At 46.1% G+C, this 17,370-nt stretch overlaps 2 protein-coding genes across 3 annotated transcripts; both read left to right on the top strand.

Annotated features, from left to right (window-relative positions):
- Positions 1–319: 319 nt before the first annotated feature.
- Positions 320–8,596, top strand: LOC118235625 (beta-enolase-like). The gene is made up of 12 exons (XM_035433170.1): positions 320–464; positions 3,640–3,729; positions 3,908–4,003; positions 4,087–4,145; positions 4,427–4,496; positions 5,062–5,195; positions 5,768–5,990; positions 6,215–6,412; positions 6,776–6,977; positions 7,235–7,343; positions 7,454–7,512; positions 7,748–8,596. Exons 2-12 carry the CDS (start codon positions 3,645–3,647, stop codon positions 7,842–7,844), a joined length of 1,332 nt encoding a protein of 443 aa, XP_035289061.1. The 5' UTR covers positions 320–464; positions 3,640–3,644; the 3' UTR covers positions 7,845–8,596.
- Positions 8,597–9,251: 655 nt separating this feature from the next.
- LOC118235624 (beta-enolase-like) lies at positions 9,252–16,950 on the top strand. 2 transcript variants are annotated; one of them, XM_035433169.1, is made up of 12 exons: positions 9,252–9,347; positions 12,415–12,504; positions 12,681–12,776; positions 12,860–12,918; positions 13,043–13,112; positions 13,560–13,693; positions 14,008–14,230; positions 14,441–14,638; positions 15,348–15,549; positions 15,806–15,914; positions 16,025–16,083; positions 16,343–16,950. In XM_035433169.1, the coding sequence occupies exons 2-12, from the start codon at positions 12,420–12,422 to the stop codon at positions 16,410–16,412; spliced, it is 1,305 nt and encodes a 434-aa protein (XP_035289060.1). In that variant the 5' UTR covers positions 9,252–9,347; positions 12,415–12,419; the 3' UTR covers positions 16,413–16,950. The 2 variants fall into 2 exon arrangements, with proteins under 2 accessions (XP_035289060.1, XP_035289059.1); XM_035433168.1 differs by lacking the exon at positions 9,252–9,347 and adding an exon at positions 11,981–12,112.
- The last annotated feature ends 420 nt before the right edge of the window (positions 16,951–17,370 follow it).

Genomic DNA, 17,370 nt, shown 5'->3' with positions numbered 1-17,370 from the left:
AGATCAGGGGGGTGTGATCATGCCCTTTCAATTCGAAACCCAAAACCGCTCTCTGGTTACCCCCATCCTCTGACCTCACCCTGCACCCCTGCCAGGGCGGCCCCTGACCTTTCCATTGAGCTGGACACAAGGGAGCGTCTGACCCGTTCCATGGCATTTTTGAAGGGAAGCTCAAACAGGACATAGAAATTTCGGCCAGGCCAGAGAAATGCCGTTTTTTGCGGACTGTCTGAGCTCTCGCTTCTGATTGGCTCAGGCGGGTGACACGGGGCTCCCTGATTTGCAGCGGTTTGGCTCCCAGCCGTGTGGAACGTGCCTGTTGTGAGTGCGCCGTGAGGACAGGAGTTGGGAAACGATCCCTAAGATCCATACCATATGTGGACACGGTCCAACGGGAGCGCCTTTAAATACCGCCGGAGCGCTTTGGGGACAGTCGGTCAGACGCCAGCGCCAGCCACACTCAGGTAAGAGGCTGTCCCGCTCCACCTGTCCCACAGGGGTACCCCGAAATCTGTCTGCTACAGCTGCGTTCTTATTCAGTTAAAAGCCTGAGGGGGCGTTTCTCTGTGTTCAGCTGCATGTTGTGTCAGCACTGCTACTGTAACTTTACTGTAAATTACTGCAACTTACTGTAACTTCACTGTAACTTTACTGTAACTTTGCTGTAAATTACTGTAAATTACTGTAACGTACTGCATCTGCAGGCCTACTGTGTGTGTGTGGCCGGAGGGGGTGTGTGTTTTAAATACGGAAGGTTAATAACCCTGTAGATCCGGCTCTCTGGCACACAGATCCCTGTGGCTCAGCCCACTCCATTCACGGCCGTTTCTCACATCTCTCTTTATGACCAGACGTGCCACGGCAAGGCATGGCAAACGCTAGCATGCTCAGTCCACCAGGGATTTATACTGCGTGTGCTGTAAAATCTGTGTGTGTACATATGCATACACACAGATACATAGAGTGATATATATATATATATATATATATATATATATATATATATACTGTATGTGTTTGTGTGTGTGTGTGTGTGTGTGTGTGAGAGTACAGTATATTGCCCACTTTCATGCATAACATTCATGTAATGTGCAAATGACAGAGAGCACATTTCAACAACGCATTCAATAATATAATATCACTGTGAGGCATTAATCATATTTTCCTTAATATATTCCATATGCTGTATTCTGCGTAGTGCATGCATTGCGCTGTGTGATATACGGTGTGCTGGCTGCTGTGTAGTTCTCGTATGCCTCTGAGCAGGTCTGGCTCCTGCAGTCCCGGCACAGCAGCCTGATCGGCAGCACACACTCAGTGCTGAGGTGTGCCAGACCCTTAGGAGTGTTAGATTTATAACCTCGCTTTGGCTCACAAACACACCCAAACACACCCTCTGTCTCTCTCTCTCTCGCTCTCTCACTCTGTCTCTCTATCACTCATCAGTCTCTCTCTCTCTCTCTTTCGCATTATGTAATACTTTTGGCAGATACCATCGTCTGAATGCCGTTAGTAATTTGAACAGTTGATTTTTTTTTATTTTTAATTGACGGTTGACATTTATTGGCACTCTTCACTGCTTCCCTGGTATTATTATCACAACGTAGCGGTAACGTCACGGCAACGCTGCCACGCCTCTCGTGGATCGACAACATCATTAAGACAAGACGTCTGTAGGCCTGGGTCAACTAATAACTTAAAAAACTTTAACCCATCAGACACCAGTGAGCTTGCTGCAGACTGCAGGCTGACAGTTTTGAAAAGAAATGCATGTGCTTGCCGATATTCAGAGCTGAATTCTTTCATGTGATTGTGTTTGTCAGGTGATGTTTTTTTTGGCTAAAATCCTCGGGAAGAGGGTGATTTAAAGTATTCTCAATTAATGAAAGCCTCTTCTTCCTGAAGAGATGAGACAAGTGATGTAATAAAGCTAGACCATTTTTTAAAAATCGTCTTTGCAAATACATTTTTAAGCATAGCGTTAATTTTGTGTAACTTTATTTTACGCAAACGTTCTCTCAGCGTGACCTTGGCGTTGTCGGTGCGTTTCTGTAACAGGACAGGGAAGGGGCTGTGATGTAAGAGGAGGGGGCATCTGAAATGCCAGTTAGATAACAGGGGCATCGGTGGCATTCCCTCTGACGGGTGCCTGGGAGTTGTAGTCCGATACCGCTGCTGCCAAGCTCCCCAAAGGTCAAGGATAGTGTAGGTTGCAGCAGCTATAGGATCTATAGGTCTTGCTGGTCCCTCTCTGTAATTAAAGCGGCATACCTGTTAAAACATTAGTCTGAGGCACAGACAGCAGCGCTGGTGTGTTTTACAGGGCTGGCATTTACTGTAACCCCCGCTGAATTTCAGTCCTGCTAAAATACCCCCACCCCGCCCGACCTCCCTCCCTGTATGTATGTACGGGACCAACTTACATTACATTGCTGACATTTAGCATTACAGTCCACTCATACTTAAGCAATATGGCAGGAAACACTGTGCTGTGTGATGAATACAGGCACGGCAGCAGAGGTGTGGTTAGGCACAACGCAAACATCACCCTCTATGACCCTCTTTAGCCGTGACTGCATTCAGGATACAGCACGGCCTCGATCGCCATATTACTTTTATACAATGGATACATTGTACTGAAACAATCAATAGACACAATCTTATTTATTTAGTACTATTTGTAAGTAACGGTGATACTCTTTACCAACAGGCTGTTTGAATAACTGCAACTGATTTGCAATCACTATAGAACACAGACTCAGCCAATCAGCATCCAAGATCGAAAACAACCCGTTTTATAAATCTGCTTGAAGGTCCAACAGCAGTGCCCTACTTGGGAATCAAACTCACAGCCTTTGGGTCACAAGCCCCTTCTCCTCAGCGCTGCAATACACAGCACACACACAGCCAGCTGGACTTCGTCAGTCAGACCTATAGAATGGGACCCCTCCCCCTTCCCTCTCCCGCCACAGCGTTCTGCCCCCCCTCCCCCTTCCCTGTCCCTCCACAGCATCCCCCCCCCCCCCCCAAAACCACCTCCCTGTCTGTCTCTCCTTCCTCTCGTCCCTTCAGCTATTTATATGTTTCCTTAGCGCTAAATTTGTCCGCTGAGCTAAATGTCAGATGCTTCAGAAGCTCAGGCCCGGCAGCTGTCCCAGCCAGGCGCTGGAGCGGGAACTCTGCGATGACAGGACAGGCACGGCCACAAAATTTAAATCACCAAACATCTCCGCCAAAAATAATACTACAGTAACAGAACTATTAATAATCACAACTTATAACACCCGTAATATGAAACAGTCAAGCTGACGTTGTTAATGATTCAGAGTATAAAGTCCCTATAGGAAGGGAAAAAGAGGGTCCGTTGATGTTATGCATGTCTTTACATCACTCTATGAATATTGGATCACAGCCAAAGCATGAAAAAAGGCAGAGAGACTGTACATAAACAAATATATCTGATGCAGCAGGACTTTGTATTATGCAAATTGAAAGTTTTGAAGAACTCTTGGAAGAGTATAAAATAAAATGGATATTAAAATATTATCAACTACCACATTCTGCATTTATACTACTCCCTCTGTTCACCCCCTCTCTCTAACTCCCTCCCTGCCCCCTCTCTTTGATTCTCTCTCTCAGTCAGGATGTCCATCACTAAGATTCACGCCCGTGAGATCCTCGATTCCAGAGGAAACCCTACTGTGGAGGTTGATCTCTACACACATAAAGGTACACACACACACGCACATGCTACACAAATGAAGGTACATGCGCACACACGCGCATTCACACACACACACATAAATGTACAATCATATTTACATTTGTACTGCAAAGCATAAAGCAATCCCCCCCCCTCTCTCTCCCTCTCTCTCCCCCCTCTCCCCCCTCTCCCCCCCTCCCTCAGGATGTTTCAGAGCTGCTGTCCCCAGTGGCGCTTCCACAGGCATCCATGAGGCCCTGGAGCTGAGAGATGGGGATAAGAGCCGCTACCTGGGCAAAGGTGAGGCAGTGCTCTCAGCCCTGTACCCGTCAATCACAGTTTCCCTGGCAACCTGCTAAACTGCCTGCCCCATGTCTCCACAGGTGTGAAGAAAGCCGTTGAACATGTGAACAAGGAGATCGCGCCCGCTCTGCTGGAGGCTGTAAGTGTAGCACTGTAGGCCCTCAGCCCAGGCAGCGTCCGACCTCCCCCATCCTCTCACCTGCCTCTCTCTCCCATTCCTCCTCTTCCTCTCTCTCTCTTTCCCTTTCCCTTCCCTCCCTCTTTTTCTCCCCCTCCCTCTCTCAACGATAAAAAGAATAACAATAAATATAAAGATTCAAATATAACATAGACATTAAATGTATAGGAGTACTAGTAGTAATAACAATAAAAATAATACCGCTAATCACCATAATTCTCTCTCTCTCTCTCTCGGAGCAGAATTTGAGTGTGGTCGAGCAGGAGAAAATTGACAAGCTCATGCTGCATTTGGACGGCACTGAGAACAAATGTGAGCATCTCTGTCCTCTGCAGTTTACTGTGTGTCCCTGGTATTGTCCCCAACTTCCTGTGTGTGTGTATGTGTGTGTGTGTCCTATTAATGTCCCCATAATTTCTGTGTATATGTCTTTTGCAGTTCCCTGTGTGTGAATGCTGTCCTCAGCATCCTTTTAGTGTCCCTACTTTCCAGTGTTTGTGTCCCCTCTCATTGGATTTGATTTGGCGAAGCACTGTTCTTTAGGGAATAGATTCTCAGACTAAGATTCTCATTTCATCATTAAGGACATTTTAAGGGGACATCTTTTCATTTCCACTTGCTCAGCTTTTTATTTTATTTTGCTTTGTGAATTGTGTTTTATTCACTTTTTAAATTTCTGTCATTGTTTTGTTGTTGCTACGGATATTGTTGCTGCTGTTGTAGTTGCTGTTTTTTTGTTGCTGTTGTTGCTGTTTTTTTTGTTATTGTTGCTGCTGTTGTTGTTTCTTTAAAGTGGGTTTGTTTTGTCTGTGATAACATCAGCAGTAGCTCAGTGTGTGTGCTTCCCTCTCTCCTCTCCTCTCCTCTCCTCCGACAGCTCGCTTTGGCGCTAACGCCATCCTGGGCGTGTCGCTGGCCGTGTGCAAGGCTGGTGCAGAGGAGAAGGGCGTGCCCCTGTACCGCCACATTGCTGATCTGGCGGGACACAAGGAAGTGATCCTGCCTGTGCCGGTGAGCGGTGGGGATGCGGTTTTTGACCCAAGACACCTAATGACAATGGATTATATCTTATGAGTTCTGATGCAGCTAAGGAATGGTGAAATTACAAAACCAACTCCAGCTACCCAGGATGCTCAGCCATGTGGATCATTTGGATGTTTAGTTTAGACTATATTAAACAACAGTAAGATCTGACCATGCATTGTGATTGGATGAGACACATTCCAGTGCTGACATACAGTATGACATCATTCGGACCGTATCACTGGCCGGATCAATCTGCATTGCTTATATTAGGTTGATGCGTCACCCAAATCAAAAAAAGTCTACTTTGTTAGCTGGCTACATTTCTACTTCACCAAACTAGATACATTTGACAACATCAGGTTGGATCTCTTCCAACCGATGACAACTGAATAATATTTGGACGATAATGTTTTTGAGCTTGAATATCCTTGCTCTTAAGGAATGAAATGTACCCTCCTAGATGTCGTGGATGCTATTATTGGCTATGCTCATTTTTAGGCCTTTAACATAGCCCATTAGATGCTGAGAACAGTGTCATTGCCTGTCCCTGTTTTCAGGCCTTTAATGTGATCAACGGAGGCTCCCACGCCGGGAACAAGCTGGCCATGCAGGAGTTCATGATCCTGCCCGTCGGCGCTACCAACTTCCACGAGGCCATGCGCATCGGCGCCGAGGTCTACCACAACCTGAAGAGCGTCATCAAGGCCAAGTATGGCAAGGATGCCACCAACGTGGGCGATGAGGGCGGCTTCGCACCCAACATCCTGGAGAACAACGAGGGTGAGGCCACCATGCGCTCAGGGATGACTATGAATCCCTGTAAAGGATTATATCTGTCAAATCCTCATTAACATTGTGTGGCCAGACACAGACAATTTAACATTCATTGTCATTAGAACTGTTACATAGTGACAGTAGTGAGTTTGTTGGCAATACTACAAATCCCTTGGGTGTGTGTATCTGGGGTTGAAAAACTTTCTCTCTCTGTCCCTCTCATAACCCAGCTCTGGAGCTGTTGAAAACTGCCATTGAGAAGGCCGGCTATCCAGACAAGATCATCATCGGTATGGATGTGGCAGCATCTGAGTTCTACAGGAACGGCAAATACGACCTGGACTTCAAGTCCCCCGACGACCCCTCACGCCACATCTCAGGAAAGGAGCTGGGAGACCTCTACAAGAGCTTCATCAAGAACTACCCAGGTACACCACACTCTGCACTGCTAACACCATAATGTAAAATCTAGTTTTTCAGCTAGATATTGCTGCATATCTCATATTCTAAAGTGCAGACTGTGCACTATGCTCTGTACTACAGAGCATGAAGCTGGCCAGTCTATGCTCAGTCCTGGTGAGTCTGCTAGCATTTGGATTAAAATCAGTGGCTAGTTCAGACCCAATAAACCAGGTGGCCTGAGCTAGCGGTGTAATTAACTGCTTTAAGCAATCAGTTAAATGCACTGACCAACAGCAAAACACTAACAGATCCTGCAGTTCTCCACTACAGTGTCGCACAGGCTTTGTACCGGCTTACTTATTGACCTCCCCTCTGCCTCGCCCATCCAGTGCAGTCCATTGAGGACCCCTTTGACCAGGATGACTGGGAACACTGGAGCCAGTTCACTGCATCAGTGGGAATCCAGATTGTGGGAGACGACCTGACCGTGACCAACCCCAGACGCATCCAGACCGCCGTGGAGAAGAAGGCCTGCAACTGCTTGCTCCTCAAAGTCAACCAGATCGGCTCCGTCACAGAGTCCATCCAGGCGTGAGTAACCGACACCAGAGTCTGTCCAGTCATGAGTAACTGATACCAGAGGGGCCATCTAGGGATGAGTAACTGGTACCAGAAAGTCCATTCAGACATGAGTAAGCCATAATAGAGAATAAATCCATTCAGGCTTATCATCGACTCCCAGGCATAAGTAATCAATAACCGAGAGGCAGTCCATCCATAGTTTAATAGCTAGTTTGCATTAGCAGGTGTGCGAGCTGCTAGGATTAAAGGCTGGTTTGTGTTTGCAGGTGCAAGCTGGCTCAGTCCAATGGCTGGGGAGTGATGGTCAGCCATCGGTCAGGAGAGACAGAGGACACCTTCATCGCTGACCTGGTTGTGGGCCTGTGCACAGGACAGGTACAGAAGTAAAATCAAACAGTGTTTTATTTAAGAGGCAGCCCCCAGTCTGCACCAGAGCACCCCTGTTTAAGCACTTCTCTCCCTACCCTCTCCTCTGTGTCACACAGATCAAGACTGGCGCCCCCTGCAGGTCAGAGCGTCTGGCCAAATACAACCAGATGATGAGGTGGGTTGAGTGACACTGTGATCATCTGGGTGCTTCAGAACCTGCCACCGCTACCACTAGCAATAAAATATTACAGAGCATGACTCTGTTAGATGTCGTGACTGATGCTATGCAACTACTTTACACTGCTACAACTAGTCTACATCTTCTCAGCACAGCTGCTACTACTGTGAGCAGTGTGCTGCTATTTTGTTGTTATTTTGCTGATGCCTTTTTTCTCTCCGTCTTGCTCCAGGATTGAGGAGGAGCTCGGCCACAGGGCCCAGTATGCTGGCAGAAACTTCCGCCACCCCAAGATCAGCCACGACTACCTGGATCCATTTTTCTATTAAGCTAGCTGGGCTAACCAGCGGAAAAAAAACTTAAATATCTTCATAAATATTCTTGAAAGTAATGTGCATACTAATGTCATACTAAATGCACTGTACTAATACGAATAATAGTATTTCTATAAAAAAAAACTTTTAAAAAAACGAATGATATGGTAACTCTCCTTCTGTCCCAGCAGTTACGGAACACAAAGTTTTCATCTCACATCGGAGAATGTTCGTGAAGCAGGCATTAGTCATATTTCCCACAACCCCATGCGGTTTTCCATTGACCTGGTAAATCGTGGGTTGTGGTCACCGGCTGCTGAATGGATCCTGTTCTTTTCCCCTTAAAAACACTAAAACAAAAAGAACTCATTACGCTAATTAATATAAGGAGCCAGAGACCAAATCTCTCCTGGTCTTTCTTCTCATCTCGACCACCCAGTGTTTTTCCAGCCCATAACCCCCTCTCTCCCGCCTTCCTTCGTTTCTGTTTTTTATGTCTGAACACAGTCAGTGGCATTCTGGGGGATGGCGGAATCGAGAAATATTTTGCGGGGGAGAGAAAACGCACATGCATCTGGCACCCCTTGAATCCACAGGCTTGTGTAGATGTTCAACAGCCAGGGCCATACATTGACCATGTTTACAGCTTATAGCTGGTGACAGAGGAGGCAAAATGTCCCTGTAATGTCCCCTGACTGATGTCACAAAGAGAATGTAACACTGATCAGTGATTTGCAGATGATGTCATAAAGAGGATGTAACAGTGATCGTGCTGCAGAAGTGTGCTTTATTGGGGATGGTTTCATTGGTCCAGATACACACACTGATCGACTGCCACTGGTTCTTTCCACAACACCATCACAGTAGAAACACTTAAATAGGTTGTAAAGAAAATATTCTGATGAAAATGCACACAGGACAACAAGTAAATTATGGTGAAAAATAATCTTATATGACACCACCGCTGTTCTAACCTGTTTCATAGTGCATATTTATGAAGTAAATGCATAAACAACAGTATGAATCAGTTCATGCTGTCACAGTTTCTTACTCTGCTGATTCCGCAGCTAGCTTTGTTTTCCAGCTTTCAAGATCTAAACGTTCCTAAATTTCTAACACATGCCCAGTAAATTACAGTCTGAGTACAACTTGCAGAGTGTTCTCCATTGACCTGCATTATAAGAGGAACTGAATGCATCACACTAAGTTAGCAAGGAGTGGGGACAAATTTAACTGTGACACGCACACAGCCCTGCCTGCCATACCCCAGTATTGATGGGCGGGGCTTTCCGAATCCCAGCAGCCCCTGGGGGGGCTGGGGAGGGAAGGGTAACCCTGCGGCCAGCACTCCTGGGGAGGGAGAGGGAGGGGGGACAGAGGGAGGGAGGGACAGAAAGAGAGAGAGAGAGAGCGAGGGGAAAGAATATGTGGACTGAATCCAGCGGAGGGCTATATAAAAGATCCAGGCTTAGAGGACAGAGGGAGGGTCGGTCACACAACAAAGCCAGCCACACTCAGGTAGGAAAACGCCTCCCGCGCTCTGCTAGCTACACCTGTTCCACTGCCACTCAGGAAGAGCACAGCAGGACAAATGCCCGCTGTGCTACAGTCGCATGCGCTATCGCTAAAGTTCGATGGCACGTTTGAAGTTTGATGAAGTTCGGCTGCATGTCATAGAGGGGTGTGAATGTGTGCGGATGGTGGGCAGACAGGGGCATGCTGGTTTTAGAAAGTTTCCAGCGTGGGAAAGTCCATGGCGTATTAAACTGGGTGAATGACTCAGCTACAGCTGCAGATCCAGGCTGCTCAGCCCACTCCATCCAGAAGCTTCTACCGAGCATGAACCCTGTACTGTGTGCTGCATGCGTGCTTTTTCACCTTTATTTAACCACATATCATGGCTAAGAATTCCGTTTTGCTGGTGGCCAATCAGATTTAAAATTCAAAAAAGTATCCTTTATTTAAGAAGGCAGTCCCACTGAGATTGACTTGAACTGAACCCACTGAGCATTCACACGCCTCATACAAACTACAGTCCAGCACTGAGCACTGAAACAGCTCCAAGACTTCTGGAGGCCTCAGGTCTGGCACAGTAGCGTATGGTGTAATGTGCTCTTAAAGATAACTCTATGAGCACACAAGCATCCAGGGCTGATGGCCATACTAAAGTATAGCAGCTCTTCAGGGGCCTAACATTAGATTTATAACCTCCCTTTGGCTCATACACACACAGGCGCTATCGCATTGCATCAACCTTTTGCTTGGCAGGCACCATCAGCCAGTGTATCCGGCTTGTAAATTCAACAGCCAATATATATTTTTTTGGTTTCCTGGCTGTCCAGATTCCCTGGCATTCTAACTACCACCCTCCACCACCCTAGTGTTATCACACTAGTCGCAATGTAATGGCAAGGTTATGGGATGTTACGGGAGTTCGACAGTACTGGTATTTGTACTGCCTGGGGTTTCTGTGTTGTAGTGGTTACACTGGGTTCAGTTAGACAGTACTGGTATTTGTGTTGTTCTTTGATTAAAGTGCGTTTTAAAATTCCTGATTTGTGATTGGCCAATCAGGCACTTGTATTACTAACACTATAACTTAGGGCTCTGTAACCTGGTGATCCTGGACAGCCACATGGTCCGATGCCTTTTGTTGCTACTCTGCACTTAACTGATCAGTTAAAGCAGCTGCTTACCCAGTTAGCTCACCTTGCCAGGTGTCCTGGTTCTGAACTTGTTGCTGATTTAAAGGAGCAAACAAAAACCCAGCAGCCCTATGGTCCTCCAGAGTCTGGGATTCAGACCCCAGGCTTAGCAAATACATCTTTCCAGTGTGACTTACATAACTTTCACTGTTACATACAATCCCATTCATACAGCTGGGTAACAGATCCATTCATTTTAACCTGCAACTATAAAGTTCCAAAACTGGTCATTAAAAATACTGCATATTACACAGAAGGTAGTATTCACTGTGGATATGGAGGCCAGCCTAATAATTGCAGTACATGTTGTGCACTGAGTTATTTCCACACACAAGCAAACCCTCACTCCAGCTGCAGTTCAATCCACCAACACTCATCACTATCAGGGGTGGTACTTAGGGAAATGGCAGGCTGGAGGTGTGATGTCACAATGAGAATGCAACAGGTTCAAACTCTTTTAGAGGGTCTAGCATCGCACCCTGATCATGTGATCTCCACTTGCCTATTGTGCGTTACTGGAAACCTCAAATCTTTTTGAGATTAGCGGCATGTTGCTCCCGCAGGATTCTGTAATACTAGCCCGCAGCAGAGGCCTGTGCTCCCGCGCACGTACACACAGGAAGACGCCTGTGCTTGGAGGGGAGGTAACGGCTCCTTAGAGAGGAGCGGGGAGCTAAATCAGTCCTCTGAGTGAAATGTCACGCGCTTCGGACTTCAGAGAGCCCCGCGAGGGTTATAGGGGAAAATGGAACAGAGCGGGGCGGGGAAATGCGTTGTGTTCAAGTGGGAAATCTGCCCATACGGGACAGCATGCAAAACATACTCGGGTCATAATACTACCGATAATTAATATCCTAATCACGATGAAATAATAATAATAATAAAACTATCCATATTAACAAAAATCAGAGACGCAATGTTCCAGTTCGTTCATCCCAGGTTTTGTATACTGCACTGCTACCGCATTTAGCATTCGCCGTATCACATAAGCTTGGGTCCAAAAGAAGCGCAGGCCAACCAAGAAACACGGCTAGCAGGATAAACAGAAAGCGACGTTACGCAATGTTGGCATTCGCGGTGGTGTATACAGTTACTTCATTCAAGCCCGTAAAATTTGACACTTCTCGTAGGTGATACACATAACAGACGCTACAGGTAGGAGGGGTGAATAATTCAACCAAACAGACGAGAAGGAATGATGCTAACCAGAACGTGCTAATAGTACAACCAGCAAGTAACGTCCGACAGTAACGGGAAGAATCACAGAAGCCGCCAATCGGACGCAACCAAGAACGCAAAATTATTTATTAGACAATCATTTTACACAAACTAGATGCTATATTACAAAAACAACAGCGCTGTCCTTAGTCACCTGAAAGGTTGAAATGGCTTCTTTCATGGTCAAGGTGACCGAGTTTCACTCTACCGGCTTATTGGCTAGTTGAATTATCACCGCGGCGTCTCATAGGCTGGTCGCCCGCGTTATTCCTGCCCCTTGATCTCGGTCGCTGATACGGTGGGTTAAGAGGTACATACAAAGAGGAACGGCGATGGCTCTTCGGGGGCTTTCAAGTGCAGGTGAATTTCACGCACGACGAAAATGAATTCTGTTAATAGGGGAAATAATGCAGGCAAATAATTCTAATGAGACACAATGGCTTTGTATTATGCAAATTGGATAATTGATAATTGAAACTTGCCGGACTTTTGCTAGTAGGCTAAATATTAACAGATTAAAACAGACATTAATGTAATATTGTTTTCCACACATTCTCTCAATCTTCTCTGGCTCCATTTTCACCGTCTTGCTCGCCCGCTTTCCCTCTGCCTGCCTCTCTCCTCTCTCTCTAACTCCCCCCCTCTTTGATTCTCTCTCTCAGTCAGGATGTCCATCACTAAGATTCACGCCCGTGAGATCCTCGATTCCAGAGGAAACCCTACTGTGGAGGTTGATCTCTACACAAATAAAGGTACACGCACACGCACATGCTACACAAATAAAGGTACACACACACACGCTACACAAATAAAGGTACACATGCACACACACACGCATGCATGCACACTGCAGATTTGTATAGCATAAAGCAATCTCTCATCCTCTCCCCCCCTCTCTCTCTCTCACTCTCCTCTCTCCTGCCCTCAGGATGTTTCAGAGCTGCTGTCCCCAGTGGCGCTTCCACAGGCATCCATGAGGCCCTGGAGCTGAGAGATGGGGATAAGAGCCGCTACCTGGGCAAAGGTGAGGCAGTGCTCCCAGCCCTGTAACCGTCAATCACAGTTTCCCTGGCAACCTGCTAAACTGCCTGCCCCATGTCTCCATAGGTGTGCAGAAAGCCGTTGACCATGTCAACAAGGACATCGCACCTGTCCTTCTAGAGAAGGTTGGTTTAATAGTGCAGAACCCCACAGCTTCACAACTCTGAAAGCAGACAAGTCTTCTGTGTCTGACTCTTTGCCCCCTTTCTCTCTCTCTCTCTCTGACTCTCTCTCTCTCTCTCGGAGCAGAAGCTGAGTGTGGTTGAGCAGGAGAAAATTGACAAGCTCATGCTGGAGCTGGACGGCACTGAGAACAAATGTGAGCATCTCTGTCCTCTGCAGTTTCCTGTGTGTTCCTGGTATTGTCCCCAACTTCCTGTGTGTGTGTGTGTGTGTGTGTGTTTGTCCATTTAAAGCATTAATCCATATGGCATTTTAATTATTAAAAAAATGAAGAATTAGGGGTTGAATGTCCCTGAAATTCCTGTGTACATGCCATATCCCCACAAAAGTAAGCCAATGACTCATCTTTACATATTCTTTTGCCTTTGCAAACGAAGTGTATTATTATTATTGTTGTTGTTGTTTTTAATTGTGCTGTTTTTTGTTGCTGTTGTTGTAGTTGCTGTTTTTGTTGCAGTTATTGTTACTGTTTTTAGTTGTTATTGCTGCTGTTGTTTTTTCTTTAAAGTGGTTTGTTTTGCACGTGATGACAGCAGCTCAGTGTGTTCTTCCCTCTCTCCTCTCCTCTCCTCTCCTCCGACAGCTCGCTTTGGCGCTAACGCCATCCTGGGCGTGTCGCTGGCCGTGTGCAAGGCTGGCGCAGCGGAGAAGGGCGTGCCCCTGTACCGCCACATCGCCGACCTGGCGGGACACAAGGACGTGATCCTGCCTGTGCCGGTCAGGCACTCCTCCTAGGATCTATCTCTTCTGGGATAGCTAATGAAAACTCATGCGTTATGCTACAGCTTATGAATGGAGAAGCATCACAAAATTAACTTCTAGCAAAGATGCTCATCCATTTTGTTAACTTTGAGTTAAGTGTGTGATTGGCTTTTTCTTGAATAGTAGTTTAGAACAGTGTTACGCTGAAAGTGGACTGCTTCAAACTTAGGTCACACTACCTTGATTCTAATCTTGTGAACTTCTCGAAACCATTTCTATGTTCCAAAATGATTAGTGATAATGATGCCATTGGCTGTCCCTGTTTTCAGGCCTTTAATGTGATCAACGGAGGCTCCCACGCCGGGAACAAGCTGGCCATGCAGGAGTTCATGATCCTGCCCGTCGGCGCTGCCAACTTCCACGAGGCCATGCGCATAGGCGCCGAGGTCTACCACAACCTGAAGAGCGTCATCAAGGCCAAGTATGGCAAGGATGCCACCAACGTGGGCGATGAGGGCGGCTTCGCACCCAACATCGTGGAGAACGACGAGGGTGAGGCCACCATGCGCTCAGGGATGACTATGAATCCCTCTAAAGGATTATATCTGTCAAATCCTCATTAACATTGTGTGGCCAGGCTGGTCGTTGTCACTGGAACCTCAGTAGTGAGTTTGGTGGCAATACTACGAATCCCTTGCGTATGTGTGTAGCTGAAACTCTCTCTCTCTCTCTCTGTCCCTCTCTGTCCCTCTCGTATCCCAGCTCTGGAGCTCTTGAAGGCCGCTGTTCAGAAGGCCGGCTATCCAGACAAGATCGTCATCGGTATGGATGTGGCAGCATCGGAGTTCTACAGGAACGGCAAATACGACCTGGACTTCAAGTCCCCCGACGACCCCTCACGCCACATCACTGGCGAGCAACTGGGAGACCTCTACAAGAGCTTCATCAAGGACTACCCAGGTAGACCACAGACAACTAGCCTTCCAATTAGCCTGCTAGTGCTGGCTGGCTTGCCAACTACTAACTAGCTAGCCGCTGTAATATGACCCTGGTTCACTGATAATACCCTGATCTTAAAAACCTCAGCTAGCTAGCTAAAGCTAACCTGGTTCCTATTTCCTACATTGGAGCTTACATGATGTTGCTTTGCCAGGCATTCAGTATTCAGTAATAGCCTACAGACTGTACCTGCCCTTGTAACCACACTCCTAAAGGAGTATTATAATCAAACTATATTTTTGTTGATAGCATTTGTTTTAAGTTAAAGAACCAAGTAAGCACTTTTGTTTTGAGAAAAAAAAAAACTTAAAAATACACCTAATACTTATGGTGCAATGCAATCACAACACAGATGTCTACACAGTATTCAGGTGCTGATCCTCTAATGGCTTTAAACACAAGTAAAGGTTCTTTAAAATCAATCTAATACCCACTATGCAGAATTTACTTCAGTTGTTCTAATGCTTATATTAATTAACTGTATGATCTCTGTTGTTGGCTCCTTAGTTGCTCAGCCTATTACAGTGTATTACAGCGCTTATAGCTGCTGTAGCTGTGTCTATTGTATTACACTTCAAAGTTTTTGTTATGTTAACCAATGGCGTGAACAACAGTGGAGATCTGCACATTCTGATTGGCTTGCTTACTCACCCCTGCCTCGCCCATCCAGTGCAGTCCATTGAGGACCCCTTTGACCAGGACGACTGGGAACACTGGAGCCAGTTCACTGCATCAGTGGGCATCCAGATTGTGGGAGACGACCTGACCGTGACCAACCCCAGACGCATCCAGACCGCCGTGGAGAAGAAGGCCTGCAACTGCTTGCTCCTCAAAGTCAACCAGATCGGCTCCGTCACAGAGTCCATCCAGGCGTGAGTAACCGACACCAGAGTCTGTCCAGTCATGAGTAACTGATACCAGAGGGACCATCTAGGGATGAGTAACTGGTACCAGAAAGTCCATTCAGACATGAGTAAGCCATAATAGAGAATAAATCCATTCAGACTTATCATCGACTCCCAGGCATAAATAATCAATACCTGAGAGTCAGTCCATCCATAGTTAATAACTATTTTGCATTAGCAGGTGTGCGAGCTGCTAGGATTAAAGGCTGGTTTGTGTTTGCAGGTGCAAGCTGGCTCAGTCCAATGGCTGGGGAGTGATGGTCAGCCATCGGTCAGGAGAGACAGAGGACACCTTCATCGCTGACCTGGTTGTGGGCCTGTGCACAGGACAGGTACAGAAGTAAAATCAAACAGTGTTTTATTTAAGAGGCAGCCCCCAGTCTGCACCAGAGCACCCCTGTTTAAGCACTTATCTCTCTACCCTCTCCTCTGTGTCACACAGATCAAGACTGGCGCCCCCTGCAGGTCGGAGCGTCTGGCCAAATACAACCAGATGATGAGGTGGGTTGAGTGACAGGCAGGACTTTTACTTTCTGACCCCTGGACTTTCCAACTCTGCATAACACACAACTGCAGTGCCCCAGACTAAATCCAAACCTATAGACATCAGTCAGATTTCTACAGTTAGACTACACGGCTACAACTACACTAAAGTGCTGGACTTTGTGTTGCATGGAAATATCAAATGTAGTATGTTATCTATGAGTATATCTTATGTACTGAGGTATCTGAAATAACCATTTTTAACTGCTTATCCTAGGATTGAGGAGGAGCTCGGAGACAAGGCCAAGTTTGCTGGCAAAGACTTTCGCCACCCCAAGATCAACTAAGTGGCCAACTCCATCAGCCCCCCCCCCCCACCCCCACCCCACCATAGCATGACGGAGGGTGTCAGGGGTGGCAACAACTCCTCTGACAACACCTCCCAACAGTGGTGGAGGCGTGCAGAAAGCAAAAAAAGATACCAGGGGCTCCATCATTTGATTTAAATTTTTAAAATAATTTTTGATCTTTAGAATTTTTTAAATCTTTAATCTCTGTCACTCTCTGCCGCCCTCTGCTGGCAGGTCCTCTTGGTAGTGGAATAAAAAACGGTGTAAATCACTGCCATTGGGGTTCAACATAATATTGTCTTCGGCACCTGAACATGCATCCATGCAGGGGACTAGACCACAGAAATAACTACAGACACATCAAAAAAGATTATTTAAAATAGATGGGTTCAAAATTTGTCAACAAATGTTCAGTCTGCTTACCAGAATTCCTCTCACATACTATACTACTAGGCTAACATCATGTTGTTCCAACCTTGAGTAGACCCTGTAACTACAAATTCAGTGAAATAATTAAATAAATCCTTTTGATTAATTTGTAGCGACATCTATATATCTGCAAAATGAAGGACTATCATAATGCTTTCATTTTCTGAAACAGGTAACCTAGCAGCCCATTTGTGTCAAAACGTTTGACAATGTATAATTCATAATAAAATTATAATTTAAGCAAAACCAACATACGCTTTAAAACAAGTTTCCATATTTACTTATATTAATAACAAAGCTTGGCATCTAGGAAGAAGTATACTAACGTTAGTAATGTAGTTGTACTTCGCTAGTAACACAAGAGCGTCACTCTAAGCCAGTTATTCATACGAGCTGTCCAGCTATCAAAACGGGAAACACTTGTAGACAACTACCTGAGCTAGTATACACCGTCAGTTAACTTTTTACCGTGTTAAAATATCAAGCTGGTTAGCTATGTGGCAGACTAGTTAAAAGTTAGTTGATA

The sequence above is a fragment of the Anguilla anguilla genome, chromosome 9, assembly GCF_013347855.1.
Source record: "Anguilla anguilla isolate fAngAng1 chromosome 9, fAngAng1.pri, whole genome shotgun sequence".
Lineage (NCBI taxonomy): Eukaryota > Metazoa > Chordata > Actinopteri > Anguilliformes > Anguillidae > Anguilla > Anguilla anguilla.
This window is presented reverse-complemented; position numbering and strand designations above follow the sequence as displayed.

Bases quoted from the DNA above. Each gene is read 5' to 3' on its own strand.
- LOC118235625 (XM_035433170.1), top strand. From the start codon at position 3,645: ATGTCCATCACTAAGATTCACGCCCGTGAGATCCTCGATTCCAGAGGA. The intron at 4,497-5,061 runs GTGAGCATCTCT...CTCCTCCGACAG, and splicing joins GGACGGCACTGAGAACAAAT to CTCGCTTTGGCGCTAACGCC. The intron at 5,196-5,767 runs GTGAGCGGTGGG...CCCTGTTTTCAG, and splicing joins AAGTGATCCTGCCTGTGCCG to GCCTTTAATGTGATCAACGG.
- LOC118235624 (XM_035433168.1), top strand. From the start codon at position 12,085: ATGGCTCTTCGGGGGCTTTCAAGTGCAG. The intron at 13,113-13,559 runs GTGAGCATCTCT...CTCCTCCGACAG, and splicing joins GGACGGCACTGAGAACAAAT to CTCGCTTTGGCGCTAACGCC. The intron at 14,231-14,440 runs GTGAGGCCACCA...CTCGTATCCCAG, and splicing joins CATCGTGGAGAACGACGAGG to CTCTGGAGCTCTTGAAGGCC.